Here is a 20,009-nt window from a genome sequence, read left to right as displayed (position 1 = left end):
TGGAGTAACTGTGAGGAAAATAAACTGTTTCAGCCTCAAACATTATGGACAGGAACAGTACCCTATAGACTAATACTTGCAAGACAAATATGGGAGTAAAGAAGTTGAGGTAACTGTTGAAGGCTTAAGGATATAATGATAATGGAGAGCAAAGGCTAAACTACTCTTTAATGATGCCAATGAAGTAATCTACAAAGATATGCTGTGGATAATTGCTGCTCACTGTCAAAAATAGAAAAATCTGAAGCAAGTGTGGCTCAAAGCAGAACAAAGAAAAACTAAAATATAGATTGTACTGTACCAAATAACTTAAACATACTGTTTTTCCAGTATGTGGAAAACTTGACACTTTAAACCTGCTTATGAAATTGGTCTGGTTGTTAATGAGATTGGATTAACTTAGTAATCGGTGTGCTTCATTATATGAGTGTAATGACCCAGAACTAAGTTGTAAATGCATTACATCATGTAAATTCCTTATTTCTTAGACTCTGAAGATGCTTAACAGTAACACAGAGAACCCCTACTTGATCTGGAACAATGGGACAAGAGCCGAATTACTTGAGTTTTTGGAATCTCAACAAGAAAGCATGATTAAGAGAGTAAGATACTCTCTACTTTAAATCCCACTACTATTTTTTTTTTAAACTATTCTGTGTTTTGGTACAGCTGCTTGTAATATGGTGGTATAGTTAATACAAGTATCCATTGTTGCCTACTCCTAAGTCACTTTCTTCATTCAGTAGTCTTAAAAGATGATGAAAACCTGAGTTTGCCTTGTTATTTCTTGTAATGTTTCAGTCTGTCTTGAGCTTCTGACTTTTGCTAAAGCTTTAAGTTTTCTGTTCAAGTATCGTCTATTTCACTATCAGGTTATAGCTTTACACTTTCTACAAGATTATTTTCTCTCTGAGCTTGCTTATTTCTACTTAAAGGGTGATTGTGACAAGAGCTATGGATCTGACTTTGTCTTCAGTGACCATGCAAAGGAACTTATTGTAGGAGAGATTTTTGTTAGAGTCTACAATGAGGTCCCTACCTTCCAACTAGAGGTGAGATGTAGTTAAAACCTTCCTGTTGAAAATAGTATTTAGAATGTTACTGCCTCCTCTTTATCTACCTATCCGTGCAAACAGAACAGAGAAAATACGAGATCTTGTGGAAGTTTCCTTCAACGTGATCAGAATGTTATGGGATATCTCTTTATTGGAGTAGAATAAATTAAAAAAACACTGAGTTTGCCATAAGACGTGCTGCTTTGGATGGCTTAATGCCTTTTCTCTACAAGCTTGCACTGCAGACACTCAGGTTTATTCAGTAATTCTAGGAGGTAGAGATTCTGCCTAGTGGCTTTGCGCTGTGTGTGTGTGCGTGTATATATATAGACAAACATACTCCTTAAGAGTGCTGTTGAAGTAGTGGCAGCTTTCTAAGGGTGTGTTTAGATAGAAATAGGGCCAATGTGCTCCAGATGTTCAGTGATCAGAGTAGAAAAGTGTTTCCTTTCTGGAAGAAAGGGAGATGTGATACGTAGGAAAAGTTATTTGGATACACTTTCTTCTAGTGTGAATACTTCTGCATCACACAGCTAAAAATGCTCTCATCTCTAATTTAAAGCTTCCTAAAACATTTGCTGCAAGCCTCTTGGATTACATAGGCTCACAAGCACAGTACCTTCACACGCTAATGGCAATAACACAGACTGGGAAAGTAGAGTCCAATCAACATGGAGATCGGTTACGGAGAGTTGAAATGGCCCTGGAGGCTCTGAGAAACGTGATAAAACACAACCCAGGTAGGCTTAAAAATGGAACTTCCCTGATAGGCTTTCTTGTGGACAACCTTAAAAAATGCAGGCCCCTGTAGTCTTTATCTTCCAGTGAGAAAGCAGCTTGTTTTGCTGGCTAACAGACTTTAGTGTTGATAAGCCACATAGGCTTGCTTTTTCTTCTTTCCCCCACCCCCACTCCCCCCCAGAGAACGTTATCATAGATGCATTAGTTTTGTGTGAAATCCAAGCTTTACCTGTTTTCTTCTCTGAAACATTGGGTTTTAACTCTTAATTCTAGCCTGCTGTTGCCAGGAAGACTTAAACCTCTTGGATGAAACTTTCTGTACTCTTTCAAAGAATTTTAACTGATTTTTAAACTTCCTTGCATCACGCAAGCAAAAAAGAACCCCCTTGAGCTGAGTACTGTATAAACACCTAAAGACATGTCAGGGCCTTACTAAAGCAGGAGGAGAAGATGCTCTTGAGAGTAGGTAGCTAATACCAGCAAAGATTTATGAGCAGTTAACCAATGTACAGACTGGAAAAGCCTGAGACATGTGATTAGGACGTTTTCCTACTGTATTGTAAGTTAGTTCTAAAAGCAACTCATGTTACTATCATAGCTTCTAATAATAGGCGGTTAGGTTGTTCTCAGACTGCATTATCTGTATTTGGCAATTATAACTCTGAAGGCAGCTGTTATTGCTGCAGATAGCAACCCTACTCTGAGCTGGGAGAATCAGAAAGGGCAAGTGTATTTGAAGACAAGAAGTACCGATAACCAATGATAAATAGTATAACTGAACTTGCTCAGTTGTCTTGTAAGAATGCAAGTAACTAGGTAGTCCAAGAACTAGCTCAGTTACTTGCCTTAGAGGGAGGAAGTATCCTCTCCTTTTGAAACATGGTTGACCTGAGACTTTGTGGAACCTAGATTAATAGACAGAACTTCATAATTTTCTAGTTCTGTAGTAGGTCCTGTCCTGTAGGAGCTGTTATAACTACTGTGGCAGACTATATACAGACATATAGTCTTTAACACCTCTCTGTATAGTGAAATGTGCACTTGGGATTGCCTTCAGTGAATGCTTTGGCTAACATGAAGAGAATAACTTATCTGGTCTCTTGCAGGTTCTGAGTGTGAATGCATAGGTCACTTCAAGTTGATATTCTCCCTTCTGCGTGTTCATGGAGCTGGCCAGGTGCAGCAGTTGGCTCTGGAGGTAAAAAAAAAAAAGCAAAAAAAAAAACCAAACCCCGCTGTCTGGATGCTCTACATGATCAGCATAAACAAACCTGATTGTGTAACTGTTAAAGTAGCACCTAAAAAGTATCAAGATGGGGGTTCCAAGGTGTCAGTTCCTCCTTGGAGGAACAAGTGATAGCTTCTTGCCTGTGTCTTTACTCCCTTCTCCCCTGAGGTGACAAGACAATTTGGTGGCAGGAATAAACATTGTAAATATGAGCTATATTGGCCAGCGAGGTGACTGAGTTCATCATGCACTGCATTTTCTGGACAATATCTTAACAGCTGGAATATCATCAAGCGTTGTTTCTGATCTTTTACAGGTAGTGAACATAGTAACAAGTAACCAAGAATGTGTTAACAACATTGCTGAGGCAATGGTTCTTGCTAACTTACTGGCACTTCTGCATTCCTTACCTTCAAGTATGTACCATATAATTCGTAGTCTTGCAAGGCAAAGGGTTTCCAACTTGGAAATTAATTAGAATGCAGCTGGCTGAGCTTACTACTGAGTTTTAGGCTAAAACGGCATTTCAGTGGGGATGATTAAAAAAATGCTCTGTGTAACCTGTTTGTCTTAAATGTGTGAGCTGAAACGCTTGAATTGCAGGTATTTGAATTATGCTTGAATTGCACAGTATTTAATTGACTAATTATTTTAGGGAATTTATGTAGTAAATATCTAATTAATAAGTTGTGCCATACTATAATGTATGATTGACGTTCCTTAACTAACTGAATTTAGCCAGAAATCCCTATAAGCTTGCAATTGTATATGTACCTCTGACTAGCTCTTCTCATAAGCTTTATTGCAGTTTTGATACAGCTTTCTGTTAAGATCAGTTTAGTTCATCTTTGATTAGGTAATAGTCTATATGGCACAAAGGTTATAATACTTTTTATTTTGACAGGTCGGCAACTCGTCCTTGAAACTTTGTATGCTTTGACATCTAGCACAAAAATAATTAAAGAGGCCATGGCAAAAGGTACATTACTACATTGAAAGCAAATGTTTCTGCAACACTGGACTTAAAGCAAATACAGTGACCGAATCTTACTCTTCCCTTCAGAACAATCAGTGTGGAATTGGTGAATTCTACTACTTGTGACCAGAAAAAATTTTGAATGTTTTCCTATCTCTTTGTACAGGTGCTTTAATCTACTTACTAGATATGTTTTGCAACTCAACTCATCCACAGGTCCGAGCCCAAACAGCAGAGCTCTTTGCCAAAATGACTGCAGATAAGCTGGTGGGTCCAAAGGTAGGAATCTTAACAGCTCTTGTGGGAACTCTTCTCTTGACATTACCAACCTCTCTCTAAGGACGGAACAAAAAAAGGCCTCTTCCGTGACTGAAACATTCACGTGGAGAGCAATCTGGCTCTTTCAAAATGGTTAACTCTTAATCTGTGAGCAGACTTCTAGAAGCAGTTGTATTTATTGTAACTACTATAAGCAGTTTGGTTTCCATTTGTAATGACTTTAACATTAGATACCTAGATTTCAGACCTGTCATTAGTTATCGCTACTTAAAATGGTAGCTCTATTTTATTTTGTGGTGTTGTGTTCTAGCAGTTGGCATTATAGCACTACAAATAACTGGACTCCCTGGAGTTCTCTATTTTTCTGTCAGTTAGTTTGACTTACGGTATACTAAATGTCAATTCTGTTCATCCTTTCTAGGTTAGAATTATACTAATGAAATTTTTACCCGGAGTCTTCATGGATGCCATGAGGGACAACCCTGAAGCTGCTGTTCATATCTTTGAGGGAACTCATGAAAATCCTGAGTTAATTTGGAATGACAACTCCAGGGAGAGAGTATCAACAACAGTTCGAGAAATGATGCTTGAGTATGTGGGGACCTACTAACTATTTCCTTAACTGAGACACTTTTAGTGGTGGTAAACCAGAGTTGCTATAGAAGAACTCAGAGCTCTGCCTGTAAAAAGTAGAATCCTTGCACGCCAGACTTCAGTGAAAAACTTCACCGTTTGTACATTGTACCTGTAATTCAGTGATGCGAGTGTGATTTGTGCACAATCCAGGTATTAGCTCACTGCTATAAGATTTGGGAGGGGGTTACAACGAGGAGGAAATGGGGTTTAGAAACTGGAACTGCTTCACAATGATGGAAAGAAACTGAGGTGTCAAGTAGGGAAGACTGCTTCTTTTACTGCTCGTTAAAACTTACTTTCTTTTTAAAGGCACTTTAAACTTCAGAGGGACAACCCTGACACTAACTGGAAGGTAAAAGTATACTGTTTCTGCTTTGGGTGTGTCCAGGGAGACTATAAGCCAGCTGATAATATATGCATGTATGAGACCAGGCTTTATTCTTGAAGCACCAACAGGAACTCACTGCTGTGCTAACATAACTGTTTTAATGTTGAATTGATGCTTTCGTTACTTCTTGTACCTTGAAATCAGACACTTCATTGGCAGTGAGTTTGCCAGTAATACTCTGAATTTTCTGATAGTTCAGGTCATTCTAAAACTTACCAAAAGTCAGCAACAAAAGAGAATACTGGTTTGCTGGGAAAAGTCCTGTCACTTATTACGTAGCTGTAGTAAACTTGCTCTTGGTAAATGTTCAGGAATGTTAGTAAGCCACTGAGTCTAAAAAATTATTGTCCTGAGCCATTCTATCACATCAGGTCAATCAGTGAGATGTTCCAGTCTGTAGTATTTCCCAATATCTGTGAAAGGCCAGGCATGACTTCCTCCCAACAGTGGTCTAGTTCAATGTTAAAACAACTTCTAAACACGTGCAGAATGGCTGTTTTGATGCGGGTGGAAACTGGAAACTTTGCGAGGTTGATGGTGAGAAACCTTCCCCTGAAGTGTGCAAGAAAGAAAGGGAAGGGCTGTTCTATCAGCCTTGTTGCTGGTACTTCTCTTGAACTCGTGTTTACCATTAGTATAGCTGTAGACTCAGTTACTTGTGTTCTTTGAAAGAACAGTCCACTGTAGTAGTACTGCCTGCACTGTTCTTTCTACTCTCACTTCTTAACCTCATGTTTCTTCAAGATGAAGCGTTTATTGGTCTTGCACAGCTCTTGCACAGTTTTGGAGAACACTATTAGTTCGGTGACCCTTACCACTTAAATCATGATGTTAGAGAAACAATTACAGCTCTCACAAATACCCTTGCCAATAACTCCTTCTACTTTACAATTCAACAGCTGCCTGAAGACTTTGCTGTGGTGTATGGTGAGGCAGAAGGTGAACTTTCAGTGGGGGGAGTCTTCCTAAGGATTTTTATTGCCCAGCCGGCCTGGGTTTTACGGAAACCAAGAGAATTTCTCGTTGCACTGTTGGAAAAGTTTACTGAACTACTGGAGAAAAATAACCCCCATGTAAGATGATTTTTCTGATTCTGCTCTGAATTGGTTTAGCAGTCTTAAGCTACTAGTCTTTTAGTATCTGATTTATATTGGGGATTGGGAAAAATTTCTTCACAGAAAGGGTTCTCAAGCATTGGAACAGGCTGCCCAGGGAAGTGGTTGAGTCACCATCCCTGGAGATATTGAAAAGACCTGTAGATGTGGTGCTGCGGGACATGGCGTAGTGGTGGACTTGGCGGTGTTAGGTTGACGGTGGGACTCGACGGTCTTAAGGGTCTTTTCCAACCTAAATGATTCTATGATTAACTTCAATTCTCACGCTTTCTTCCCAACATGAATGATATTTTTTGTCTACTTTCTGACTCTCTGTAAAAGCACGTAGATATGTTCAGGCAACTTCTGAACATGAGTCAGTGTTTTTAAGGTCCCTGAAGCCACAGAACTAGCTTCAGTAAGTCTTGGAGGCTTATTTTGTGGTGGAGATGAGGCTTAACAAATGGAGTGTCTTTAATTATTCCATGACTGACCAACCTAAGAAAATGGCACTTTTTCTACACTGCCTAAAAATTTTCAGGTCTTCAGACTTCTAATGTCCTTATGCAACATTAACTGCCCACTCTGGTGTAAATTACATGACCTTTACGAGGTTGCCACCTAACAATTAGTGTAATGCAGTAGAACTTGTGTTACAGTTTGAATGAGAGCAATGTTTGAGTCAGTAGCATAATGATATTATTAAAAACTGAATTTTAAACAGTGTTCAGACAGATTCTGGGTTAGACTTGCAGGGAGGGAACTAACTTGCATTGAATAAAAGACATCTTTGTAATAAAGATGTGATAGCAGTTTGTATCGGCATGCAGAATACAGCAAGTGTGGTGAGTGCTGCTGCACAGACTGCAGAATGCCTTAAGGCATTCAGGTGGTCAGCCTAAACATCCATGCTATCATGCTTCCACTGAGCAAGTTAGCACACGTGGTGCTGTGCACACAGAGGCTGCAGCCAGACACTGGCATCTGTTGATACTGGAAACAGTGCTTAGAAATTTCCTGTGATCTGTGTTCATGAAAATAGTGAATGTCTGCCACTATGAAATTTCCCTTGTTTTAACAATTTCAAAGCAAAGTGACATGATAAAAGCATTAAGGAAAAAATCTATAATGCAGAGCAAGTGAGAAATGTTGTTGTTATGGTGATAATTAGGTTTTACTGAGTTATATTTTCTGTTGGTTTTTGGTTTTCTGCAGGGGGAAACTTTAGAAACCATTACCACAGCAACTGTGTGCCTGTTTAGTGCCCAGCCTCAGCTAGCTGATCAAGTTCCTCCACTTGGTCATCTTCACAAGATAATCCAAGCTATGAACCACAAGAACAATGCTATTCCTAAAAGTGCCATTCGTGTCATGCACATACTGTCTGACAATGAGGTACTGAATCACTTAAGTGCTCAAGGGGAGAAAAAAGTATAACTGGAGTTATCTGTGTTGTTTAGTAGTGTTCCTAGAAGGGCATTATTCTAACTATAAATACTGTGCACCAGATAAGCAGGGACTTACCGCTAATTAATGGGGAACTCATAGATTAAAGACACTGAGAAGTTTATGATCTTGGCTGACCATATCTGCCATAACCGTCAAGCTTAGCGTAAAATAAAGTACTCTGGATGCTTCTGTCTCTCTATAGCTTTGTGTTCGAGCAATGGCATCACTAGAGACCATTAGCCCTCTCATGAATGGAATGAAAAAGAGATCAGATATAGTTGGTGTAGCCTGCGAAGCGCTTAATCGAATGTTTCAGAAGGAACAAAATGACTTAGTAGCCCAAGTAAGTAGCACATTCTCAATCTGTAAAAATGTGGTATTTTTATATTTGGGTATCTAATCTGCTCATAAGAACAGAAGTACTGTTCAACTTAAGTGTCCAGGAGGCTTCCCGGAAGTGATCTAACTAATGTGCTTTTCATGTTGGAGAAGTCAGAAGTCAGTCCTTTATCCAAAATGCAGACCCATTCAAGGATGCTACCCAAGCATTGAAGCTTAACGCATAGGATAGTGTGACTTGTGTCTGCTGAGAAAGCATAACATCGGAATGCCAGCTAATTCAACTGAGTTTACACCTAGACAGAGCAGAACTGCTGGATGGTATCTTTGCTTTCTCCTGTATGTATTCATACAGCCCAGGAAAAATTGAATAGCCTAAACATACTTGGTAATAGCTGTTGGCACTTTGGTTCACATTAATGCTAGTAATGTAGAACATCTGTATGGAACTTCCTAGCCCCTGTTAAGACAACTCACTTGAGTATGTTTGCAGGCTTTGAAAGCAGATTTGGTCCCTTATCTTCTAAAGTTGCTTGAAGGTATTGGTCTCGAGAACCTGGAAAGCCCATCTGCAACAAAAGCTCAGATTGTTAAAACTCTGAAATCCATGTCTCGCAGCCTGCAGTACGGAGAACAGGTAAGTACTGACAAGTCCTTAACTGGGCTTTGTACACTTGGAAGATTGAACTCTGAACATCCCTTGTTTAATCTTAGGGCTGTCCTGTGCATCATTCCACCTAAAATGTTATCACGTAGCTACAAAATCATTATGGGTTGGAATGTCTCCATCTCTTTCTTGTGGAGAAGTAATTGGTTCAATGCATGTGAAGAGCACTAGTTAGTAAAAAAGACAAATCCCAAGTGCAGAAATGTTCAATAAGCTAGTAGGCTTCTACTGACAACTCTTCAGAACTTCTGTTAGAAATGTAAATTGCTTTTTTGTTTCCTGGATAAATACTGTTGTAGACAACTGCAGCAGTGTTATGGATGTATATTCAAGTTGGTAAAATTTGTTCCAGTAAGTGTGCTAGTTCTTGGTGCCTTTCTCTTACCCTTGTGTTGAAAGCTTTCTCAAAGAGAGGGAAACTAGGGATAGGTCTCTACCTCCAAGTTGGCCCTGTCTTGCTATAGTACAGGAAAAGTCCTGTTCTACCTCAGTTCTAGATGCATGGCAAGTGGCTGCTTGCAGGGTTGCTTTTCCTTGTCACCTGACTGGGGAATGAGGGAGAAACTCAAGCTACTAAATTACTTTTCTTTATGAGCCTTCTTGCATTATGTTGCAGAATTCAACTGAATTGAATTGAATTCTGCACAATTCAAATGAAAAAGCAAGTTGCTACAGTCTCCTTGGAAACGTGCGATTCTGTGTCACAGCCTAAACTACTGCCATGCTATTTTGTAATCCCTTCTGAATGGTTTGGTTCTAGAAAATGTTTGTTCCCCTAGAACATTACAAATGTCACTTGCTCACTCTTAAACTCTTCAAATACTGTAGGTAAATGAAATTCTGTCTCGTTCTTCTGTGTGGAGTGCCTTCAAGGATCAGAAACATGACTTGTTCATTTCTGAGACGCAAACAGCAGGATACCTCACAGGTTGGCAACCCTTTCCTATTTATGTCCTGAACCATACTGAACTGTTACTTAATTGTCAGACTTGACTCTGGAGACAGTGTTTATCCTCAGGATCTAGTGCCATCATGTGGCCTGAACATTCAGTACTGTAAAAATACAGTAAGTTTTTTAAAATGCTTATCAAAAGCCAAACACTTTTTTGTGGTTGAGAATGTATTTCTCTGGATAGTCTTTGCTGTACCTACTTCTAAAATATCAGATCAATGGAATCTGGACACTGGCAAGCCTTGCAAGTACCCTGTAGTGATAAAGCAGAGATGTAATCAGAACTAATGAATGACATAACTTTCCATGCTTTCTCAGGATCAGTCTACTTTAGTTCTAGGAAAAAATTGTTTTCCAAGGTTGGGGAAGGAGGAGTAAACTTTCTTCAAAATCACTTAGACTTTGTCTGTATTAATTGTCATGTGAATTATGCTGCTTTAGTGTTAGGCATGTAGTTGTAGTATTGGAACAGTTTGAATGTTAATAGCTCGGAGTGTGAGGCCATGTTCCAGTCAGACTTAGTGCACTGGCAGGGCCCTTCTCTGGTGGGAGCGGCCTTGCGCCTGTACTTGGAGCTTGCGGCATATACTTGAATGCACCCGTGGTGCACCCTGGGTGAGTCCCCTGCTGGTGCCACCAAGATGGAAATGGCACCCCAGGGGTGCCACCCCAGTCCCACTAGCAAGGTAGAAGAGCATTCTAGCTGTGCGTGCTGTGTGCTGTGCACACACAGAGGATAGCAACTGATGTGAACCTCCTTGCTGGTAATGGCACGGTGTGGACATAATCCTAGAACAGTTACGTCACAGCAAATTCTGGTTTTTCCTTCACTCGCGTGCAGCACTTGATAGACACATCTTTAATGACTACATTCTGCTGTACCGCAGTACAAAACTTTGCTATCACAGATTACTTGCTATGCCTGAAAATATTTTATGTAATGACATTGTAGCAAACTTTGTCTAAAGCAACACATGATGCAAACTTCCGACTCCTCAGTAGCCATCAGCTAAACAATCATTTGGTCTTTAAAACCTTACCTGGGAGGCTAAACTTAAGTCCTTTGTGACAAGTCAATATGAACACTTCCATGTGCCGCATGGAACTTTCTCATCTAACCCAATATAGGAATCTTGGTAAAGCTTTTGAGTGTTACTGAATTAATGAGATATAAATCAGATGGCCACATAAACAGGAAAGTTGTGTGTTTTTTTTTCTTGCAAGATACTAGCATGTGTTTTGAGAAAATGAAGCAAGAGCCTTTCAAGTCAGGAATTAGACATTCTAGAAGCAGATGCTTAATATTTTGAGAGTAGGTATGTGGCAACACTTGATGTTTTTCCACACAGGAAGACTCGGTGCTTCAGCTCTGAACAGGAGTTTTCTGTTTCTTGCACCATTTAATGCCACTCTGACAAAGAATGCTTGAACACTTGATTCATTTGGTACTGAATTTCCTTGGCATTTCATAAACACTATAAATTAGAAATATGAAGTAAATGCTGGCTAAGAACTGAAACTATACCAGACATTGTCAGGCTTGAGACTGGGGGCAGTATAGCTATCCAATTGCCTTAAGGCCTGTGCTGCATCTAAATTGCCTGATGTTTAAGTGCTTGCAAATGTAGAATGAAGATGCTGTACAAATGCAAAGTATAGATGGAGACCAAAGGACAAGCTTTATTTTTAACCTGCCTTATCTTGTATTCTGCCTTATGTCTTGCTTCAAATTGCTTTGCTATTTGCACTTCCCTTGAAACTTCCCTTGCTTATTTCTCTTCCCTCAGGTGTCTCTTCTCCTTCCCTTCTAACTGGCAGCAGTCCCCTTCACCTGAGAAGTGGGCTTTAGATCTGCTCTGCCAGGCAGCTTGCTAACTTCTGTGTAGCTCTCTAAAGCAGGTAGATACCATCTTGCAAAATGCACGCTGCACTTGCTGCATTCCAAGTGATAGATGCATGTCATAGAACTGTAACAGATGTGTGGTCCCAAACTGCAAAACACCGATAAACTTGCCTTCTTCAAGCACACAGGAGCAGAAAACTAACAACTGCAGTGGCTGATACTTGCTGGTACTACAGATGAACTAAACTTCTGAAGTATGTTAGGAATCCTCCATAATGGAAGAGTTTGAGGGACAAGAGAACTTGTGGAATTTTTGCACTAGGACATGTAAAAGTGGGTCTGGCTCTTGGCAGGTGCCACTGATGGGCTGGCGAAGAGAAGTCCGCTTCTGAAGCCAGAGAGCTTTTTTTTTTTTACCAAAGGCACTGCTTGCTTTGCTCTTGCCTGCAGTAGTAGCGTAGGACTGTTTGCAAGGAGACAAACCACACTCTGATGTTCTGGCTCCAGGCTGTAGTGTGAGAAGAGAGGGTGGGGCACGAAGGGATAGTAAATTTGGGAGAACTCGGTGAGGGTGACTTAAGGGGGGAGAGTAAAGGACTCAGCAGAACTTCCCATGTTGAAGATTAGCAGTGTAGGCTGAAGGTCTAATACCAAGTTGATCGCTGTATTGATGCAGGAACATGTTGCGGGTTGGCAGTTTTCTACGGTCGTTAATCTGATAAGAGTTGCTGTTGAAACACCTCATGCTGCAACATGAGTTTTATTGGACTTGTTAAAGTTTCTATATGGCTAAGTTTTAAACTCCAAGCTTTGAGGGAGAGGGTCTTTGTCTGCAGTGCAAAACTGACTGCCCCTATAGTAATCGACATAGAGATTTATTAACGGTAAGGAGTTCTGTATCGCCAATACAGTTTGTGTATCCCAAGAATTGCTGTTACTTTTTCTAACTGAAGGCACAAAGAGCTGCCTAGACAAGTGTAAGGCAGTTCTGCTTGCTCACGGGGCAGAGCTTCCTTGAAATATGCAGCTGGGAGAACCTTTGCAACACTGCAAGCATAAATGTGGAGCCCAGTAGTGGAATGCATGCCTGAAGTCACTTCACTTCTGCAGCAGGTCCTTCCCTTAGCGAAGGAAGGCCACCCCCTCTTTACTGCCACTTCCATGGTGGAAGGTGAGATGGATAATGCTGGTTGGTTGGGGTTCTTTTGTAACTTACTTGGCACATCAGAATAAAAAAAATGCTGAACAAGTCTGAGAATGGCCTCCACAAGCTACTCCACTTAGTGGACTAAGATGCCTTAATTCCTAGTGTTCCTAGATTCCAAAGAACCTAAACAAAAATTCTTAAATGTTCTTGTTTAAGGTGCTTAGTTGACTTAGATGATGTATTTGAGTGTTACCAGAGGGAATAAAGCTGTTCAGTCGCTCTTTAAAGTCAAAACTAATCACCAATACTCTGTTTTCTTCCTGGAAGGCCCTGGAGTTGCTGGTTACCTTACTGCAGGGACGACATCATCCGTAATGCCCAACGTACCACCCCCGGTAGACAACGAAGTGGGAGATGTCAGCTAAGGACTGGAAATCCTTGTGAAAGAGACAAAGGCAGACTGGCCAGTGATGAGGAACAGCACTTTCCTCCAACACATTGAAGTGAACTTACTGCCTTTCCAAGTGTTTAATGACAGTGTTATTCCTTTTTCTATGACTGTTTGGTGGTTTTTTGTTTTGTTTTTTTTAGGAAAAAGTCAGTGATTCTAACTATCACACTGTAACACAAGAAAGCACTCTGTGGATCAGCTGAAATGGGTACACAAGAATTTTTTCTTGTTGTACGTAAGCACATTTTGTTCCTTTATATTTGTTTACAAGACTGTGAATCAAACTTTCCTAGTTTTTATATTTTATGAATTAGCATGACTGGAGTTGAGCTACAGTCTAGAGGAATTGGGCTAAAATCACTTTGACCTCACCGACCCCCCCCCTAAAAGGGCATCTCTTCTTTTCCCAGTCTGATGTGATCACTCCCATTGAACATGACTTGCAAAGGGTTTGTCCCTGCACCAGTTCACTGATGTCCTTAATCATTAACATTATCTTCTTCCTGAGATCAAACAGCATTAGACATTCGTATGTATAACTGGCTTGACCAAATTGACAAAGCTTCAGCAAAAAAAACCTTAAAGTTGACATGTTATGTAAGAAATTAGTGTAATTGTGAAATGTTCTATACATTATCCAGTATATAAAAACTTTCTATATTGAGTATACATTATACAGATCATTCATATGTACATAAAATTTTAAAATAAAGGGAATTAAGAGCCTTGTTAATGAGATAAAGGTGGTGGTCTTATGTAGCTGTTCTTTGAAGGTGTGGGAAATGAGGGCGGTCAGAGACCTTAATTTGAGTGTGGCTAAATAGGGTTCCTGGGCATTCTTGCTTGGAAGAACATGTTGTGCAGGTCTTGACGGCCTGGAGCAGAACTCCTAAACGGCTGGTAGTGGTACAGTGCAGGGTGTTTTGAAATGCACTTCAGCCACTGACTTGCTGACATTCTCAACTTCCTAGGAAACATTCTTGGCAGGAAGCAAGAGGAAACTAAGATGGATGGAAATATAAACAATAATTATTGCTTTCTCAGAAGAGATTATCATCTTGTTTTTAGGTATAATGAATTGATATGAGGTAAGAAGCTTATTTGTGGCAGGCTTCCTGTTCTAGGTACTCTGAAACTGTACCAACCTGACTGACTTCAGCAGCTGTAGCTGGAACACCCTTCAGGTGAACACTCGGCTGTAGGCTCCAGGACAGAACTGGCTGCAGTCTCATCCTGAAGACTGAGCCAAACAGGGCGTCTTCTCTCCAAGCTTGAACACTATGCTAGGGGAGTGGTTGGCGTGTTCATGCAAAAAGTAAACACTTGTATCTGTAAGCTAACTGTTGATCAACCCTGTATAAGTTGAAAAGCAACTGTCCTACCTTTATAGGAAGCAGAACTACCAAGGGCACAGTATGCTGTGATCTGCCTGGTTCTGTTACTATCTGAACAAGTTCTCTAGTAAGTCACTGATGTCGAAGAGGATTGTTAAAGAAGCAGAGCTGAGGAACTCTCACCTTTGAGAACTTCACAAAGGTGTACTGGGCATAAATGGCAGAGCCTGTTTTGGCAGCAGAGGAGGCCATGAACTGCCCTGTGCCAGTCACTGCTGGTTCCAGCCAAAACTACAGCTCCTCAGAGGGGAAGGTGCCACCTGTGCTTAAACATATTTAAGAAAGGGTGAGAGCGGCTGGGGCCAAGAGACAGGAGGAAGCTTGTGACGATGCAGAAAGGGAGACACAAAAGGAAAGATGCAAGGGAAGACAAAAGGGGCATCTATAAGGAAAAACATGAGGAGATGCGTTTGGAGAAACAAAATGGAGGAGTAGGAAGCAAGGAGTAGCAGACAACCCTGCTACACACTGACCCCAGCCTCCTGTGCTGCCCTTAGCCTCACTTGAGGGGAGGTGGGGGAAGGACTGAGTGGAGCATTAGTGAAAAGGAGGGCAGCTGCAAGCAGGAACTGGGGCGGAGAGTGGGTTGGACTGAGGCTGAGCTTTGGAAAGGGAAAAGAAAGGCATTGCCCTCAGTGTTCAGTTGTCATTTAATCAATAATTAAAAGCTTATCCTAGCTTGTGATAAACTAAATGGGGTGAAAATACTGAGTCAAAACAGCTTTGCCCACAATACAAGGATAAAGAGGGCTTTGGCTCAAATAAAGCACTTCAGGTCTGTTAGAAAACAGATTTTATTTAGTGTTACAAAGAACCCTGACAAATTCTGGTATTTACATGGCATTCTGCAAATTTTTAAAAGCAAGCCTCTGATTATTAAATATAATAATTGCAAGTAAAGAGTGAGAGAATATGTATTGCTTCAAGCTAGAATCAAGTTCTTATATTCATACAATTTTACCTTAAACAACATCACTGCACCGAACAAAATATTTCCTAAATCTTCCATCCATTTGAGGTGGCTTTATGCCAACATTTGATTTTTGCAGTTAGCTTCTTTGACTGATCAAGCACTTCCCACCTTGCAATTGTTCTTCATCAGGCCCATCTGCCAGGTACAAGGTCTGTATGCAAGCAAACCTGTGTTGGAAGAGCTGATTGTAGATTCTAACCCTGCCACAGCAGCAAGCCAGTCTGACAGCAGGAGTTCTCAGCGCTATTTTTGCTATAGCCATCCTTTTAACAATAGTCTCTTTGAAAAGAGCTATCACATGGGAGATACTGCAGCAAAATCGTCCTGGCAGGACTGAGGTGTGTGGGCTGGAAAGTCAGGTGGCTTGCTTCTCCCCAGGCCATAAGGGGTAAGACAGCTTTAGAAACAGATCCTCTATGCTGCCGATAAGAACTATTGTAGGTTCAGTGCCAGCCTCTTTTTTTTTTTCTTTTCTTTCTTTTTTTAGGGTAAAGCAATTGCATTGGAATTGAATTACAAAAGCAATTGTTTCAAGTTTCATAGCTTAAAGGCATATGGACCATTATTTCAGGCTACCTGAGGTGAAACGGCACGTACTGGGTGTTACAAAATTACCTTAACAGGAATGCTTAGAATCTACAGCTGCATCTCCCTTACTCACATAGAAGCCAAAGGAAAATCCTGGGAAACTCCAGCTCTGCCACACACTTGGATTGCAGTGTCAATCACTTTAAGCACAGCTCAAGGGACAATGACTTTGGTCATGGCTACCTGTAGTTAGAAGAGAACTCACATCATCAGTAACAGTTTTATAAGCAACTGAAAATATCTATCTAACAGTTCTACTGAAGATTGGTATCTCGCAGTACATTCCTTCCTCCTTTGGACTGGGTGAGTGCTCCGCCGTTCCCGTTCCCTGGGTACGGACAGACAGTCACCCAAAGCTACCTCATTGTGTTGAGGTATGAGCAATACTTGAACTTCTTTAATTTTAAATACTTTGTCAGATTGATCTCAAAGTTTTAAACTGAGAACACTTTCCATTCTCGTGACAATCAAAAGCACATCTTAAGGCCATCTACTTTCAACATGAAGCTATGCTCTATGATCAGGAGGATAACTTTTAGCAATGTGTTTTAGCTTATCTTTCAACCAGTTGACTGCACAGGTATTACATCCCATAGTCCTAGCTCTAAGGCTGGCAAAGAAAAACTTACCTCTTTTCTTGCTGGCTGTTTTTAGGGTAAGCAGTCAAGCCTGTTCTATGCGAAGGCGGCATTCAGCAACCCAGTGGGCAACAACTCCCTGCAGAAAGCAAAGCCAGCGAGCAGAAAGTCAGTGAATGCCTCCTAGCGTGTCTGGGTCAACCTGCCCTAAGGAAGACACCCCGATATCATGCATGTTCAGCCATTTAGTGACACCCTTGTGCAAATTAAAGCTAGTTTGATGCATGTAATCTGAGGAAAAAAAGAACTGGCAGAAATAGTAGACAGAGCAGTTCTTTTCCTGGCAGGAAAGAGGATAAAGGGGAAAAAACCTGATTCTGGCACACTCATTTCCTGGTCAGACCCACTGCCTGCTAGCCATTTTCCTGAAGCCCTTCAAAGCCTGCTTGTTACTTCCTGCTTTCCTTTACCTGCTACCAGGACTCACAACCATCTGTCTGTGTAACGTGCCCCAGTATACAAAAACTGGGTGGGGCGAAAGAGGAGAGGGATCGGTTCTGTTCTGGTTTGTGTTACACACCCAGGTGAACAGCTGCAGGGTGGTGCCTGCTGCATCTTTCTGTTCACACTGATGATAAATTAGTAGCTCCCTTGATCCAAAAGAAGTTACGGTCTTGGCAGCCCTCCCCTGCTCCTCTTAGCTAATTCCCCCCTGCTGCCAACATACCACAGTAGAAAAAATGTTCATGTGATGCTTGTCAGTGCAAAAGCTGTTTGGAGCCTGAGCCAGCCTCGGGTACACGCTCCTGCCTGGAGTGTGGATGTTGTGGCCTTGGCAGCTGCAGGAGGCACGAGCAAATGGGCAGCACTCACTTCAATGCAAAGTCTGGGGGCTCGGCTTAGCTCATGCCAGCAAAGGTGGCCTGAACCCGGGTGGAGGTGTTCAGGCATGGTCCTCTGCCAACAGCTCTGGGGGTTGTAACTAGCTGCCATGTGGGCGGTGGTGACAGTCAGCCTGTTACCCAAGGCAGCCAACAGCCTCACCTCTTCCTTAGCTAGCCTAGAGCTGTGAAGAGCCTGCGCTGGCTATGCAGCTGGCCTCCAGGGCTTGCCTGTGGCTTCATCAAACATCGGTTTTCCTTTAACGAGCTTCTGAGAAATAGCGTGTGCCTCATCCAACTCATTAATTCTAGGTTGTGGTCGTGAATGGAAGTTTGGCAATGACATGACTGGAAAATGAATAAGTAAGATTATTCCCCCTGGATCTGTACAAACAATTTTCTATAACCTATGCCAGACACTAACTCAATTTCCTCTTTCCGTTGCTTTTACTTGTTTTTTCCAATAAAGTCATCCTATCTGTTGGATAAGACTGAGGAACACTTGAAATACGACAGGCCAACTACTAAATGCTGATGATTCCTACAAAAAGCAGTCATCTTTTTAGTATTCTAGCAAGCTCTCTCTCACAAAACAGTATTTCAATTCCAGAGCAAGATAAGACCAAAACATCCCAAAATGGCCTTGGGTTGGTCTGTGCTTTTATAAGTAAGTACAAATAATTGAGCAAAGAAATAAAATTTTTGGTCAAATTTAGACCCTTGAGTGTCTCCAGTAATCATGAACGGAGACGTCTAGGTGACAAATTCGATACACAAAAATGGTGAATTCAGATTGTAACTACAGAAACATAAGCTGTATGCCTGAAAGTATACCTGTCCAAGCTGATCAGTGAAAGCAGAGAAAAAACCCAGAGTGACAAAATCTGTATTCAAATCCAGCAAAGGATATGCAAGTCATTGCAAGGGAAAAAAAAAATCCCATAGGTTATAGTGAAAAATGGGAGCCTTGCAATGTGATTTTTTCCTTTGCCACCTGAGGCATCATGAATAGGAATTCAAGGTCAGGGCACACCTACTGCAGTGTCTATTATCAGAGTCACAAGGTTCTGTGCCGGCAAAACGAAGGGTGATGGGTGGAGCATGTGAATTGAGACAAAGAGGGAACACGCTTAGGTGGTGATACAGTTTCTTCCCAAAAGTCTCTGTGCTGCGTGCGGGCACATTATCTGTAAAGCGGTTTCAGCCACACCAAGGGGCCTCACGCAGTGATGAAGCTGACCTTGAGCTATCTCAAACCCCCTTCCCTAACCTGGTTGGAAATAAAACCAGGCACATGCAGACTGCCTGATTCCCGCTTGAAAGGATCCATGGCTCCAAGCAGAAGTGGCCTCATAGCACCAGAGCTAGAAGCAAGCTTCTTAAAAGTTTGTTTTGCAGAACTGTTGTGCTTGTTTACTCCAACTAGATCTATATTGACACATTGTTAATAATACTTGCAGCACAAAGTACACTCTAAGATGGTTTCTGAGAGGGGTTGATTTACCTGATTGTCATCCTTTAACCCCAGACGGCAACCAAGCGCCGCACAGCCGCGCGCTCACCCTCCCCAACCCCCATGGGATGGGGGAGAGAATCGAAGAGCAAAAGTAGGAAAAGTTGTGGGTTGTTGTGGGTGAGATAAAGACAGGTTAATAATTTAAATATAATAATTACGATAATAATTTTAAAGACATTGTAATGAAAAGGAAAACAACAAGAGAGAGAGGAACAAAACTCAGGAAAAACAAGTGATGCAACCACTCACCACCCACCGACCAATGCCCAGCCAGTCCCCGAGCAGCGATGCTGCCCTCTGGCCAACTCCTCCCAGTTTATATACTGAGCATGACGTCACAGGGTATGGAATATCCCTTTGGCCAGTTTGGGTCAGCTGTCCTGGCTGTGCCCCCTCCCAGCTTCTTGCTAGCAGGGCATGAGGAGCTGAAAAGTCCTTGCCTGGTGTAAGCACTGCTTAGCAACAACTAAAACATGGGTGTGTTATCACATTGTTCTCACCCTAAATCCAAAACCCAGCACTGTACCAGCTACCAGGAAGGAAATTAACTCTATCCCAGCCGAAACCAGGGCAGTATCCACCCCTTATTCTGTACCATCTACGTCATGCCCAGATCCCACACTTTCCAATACATCCCAATTAATCACTACCACTTTTCCTGTCTTTTAATATATAAACACAGATATCATTCCCTTAGTCTATGGGCCATCCCTATAAAATGTTCATTGAGTTCATTTAGTCCATGACTTTGGGCTCCATCTGTCATAACAGTCCTTCAGGGCAGGAGAGATGGTGTGTGGTGTTGGATTGTTGCATGCTGAAGCCAGTTCTGGT

General features: G+C 41.5%; 2 protein-coding genes across 2 annotated transcripts in view; one reads left to right on the top strand and one right to left on the bottom strand.

The window, feature by feature from the left end:
- The window catches only part of DNAJC13 (DnaJ (Hsp40) homolog, subfamily C, member 13), a 50,108-nt gene extending 36,125 nt beyond the window's left edge, over positions 1 to 13,983 (top strand). Inside the window, exons 42-56 of the mRNA XM_009331251.1 lie at positions 489 to 602; positions 936 to 1,052; positions 1,618 to 1,795; positions 2,903 to 2,994; positions 3,341 to 3,440; positions 3,929 to 4,003; positions 4,167 to 4,279; positions 4,701 to 4,870; positions 5,225 to 5,267; positions 6,203 to 6,376; positions 7,613 to 7,792; positions 8,049 to 8,189; positions 8,679 to 8,822; positions 9,681 to 9,780; positions 13,122 to 13,983. Of these exons, the coding sequence (XP_009329526.1) occupies positions 489 to 602; positions 936 to 1,052; positions 1,618 to 1,795; positions 2,903 to 2,994; positions 3,341 to 3,440; positions 3,929 to 4,003; positions 4,167 to 4,279; positions 4,701 to 4,870; positions 5,225 to 5,267; positions 6,203 to 6,376; positions 7,613 to 7,792; positions 8,049 to 8,189; positions 8,679 to 8,822; positions 9,681 to 9,780; positions 13,122 to 13,219 (1,839 nt within the window). The 3' untranslated portion in view covers positions 13,220 to 13,983. The remainder of the gene's footprint in view (positions 1 to 488; positions 603 to 935; positions 1,053 to 1,617; positions 1,796 to 2,902; positions 2,995 to 3,340; positions 3,441 to 3,928; positions 4,004 to 4,166; positions 4,280 to 4,700; positions 4,871 to 5,224; positions 5,268 to 6,202; positions 6,377 to 7,612; positions 7,793 to 8,048; positions 8,190 to 8,678; positions 8,823 to 9,680; positions 9,781 to 13,121) is intronic.
- Positions 13,984 to 15,635: 1,652 nt separating this feature from the next.
- ACAD11 (acyl-CoA dehydrogenase family, member 11) overlaps positions 15,636 to 20,009 on the bottom strand; it is a 38,251-nt gene continuing 33,877 nt past the window's right edge. The window contains 3 exon segments of the mRNA XM_009331263.1: positions 15,636 to 15,733; positions 15,736 to 15,779; positions 16,274 to 16,383. Of these exon segments, the coding sequence (XP_009329538.1) occupies positions 15,636 to 15,733; positions 15,736 to 15,779; positions 16,274 to 16,383 (252 nt within the window).

The sequence above is a fragment of the Pygoscelis adeliae genome, unplaced genomic scaffold (genome assembly GCF_000699105.1).
Source record: "Pygoscelis adeliae isolate BGI_AS28 unplaced genomic scaffold, ASM69910v1 Scaffold99, whole genome shotgun sequence".
Taxonomy (NCBI): domain Eukaryota; kingdom Metazoa; phylum Chordata; class Aves; order Sphenisciformes; family Spheniscidae; genus Pygoscelis; species Pygoscelis adeliae.
The sequence above is the reverse complement of the archived record's forward strand: the minus strand, read 5'-3'. Positions and strand labels throughout refer to the sequence as shown.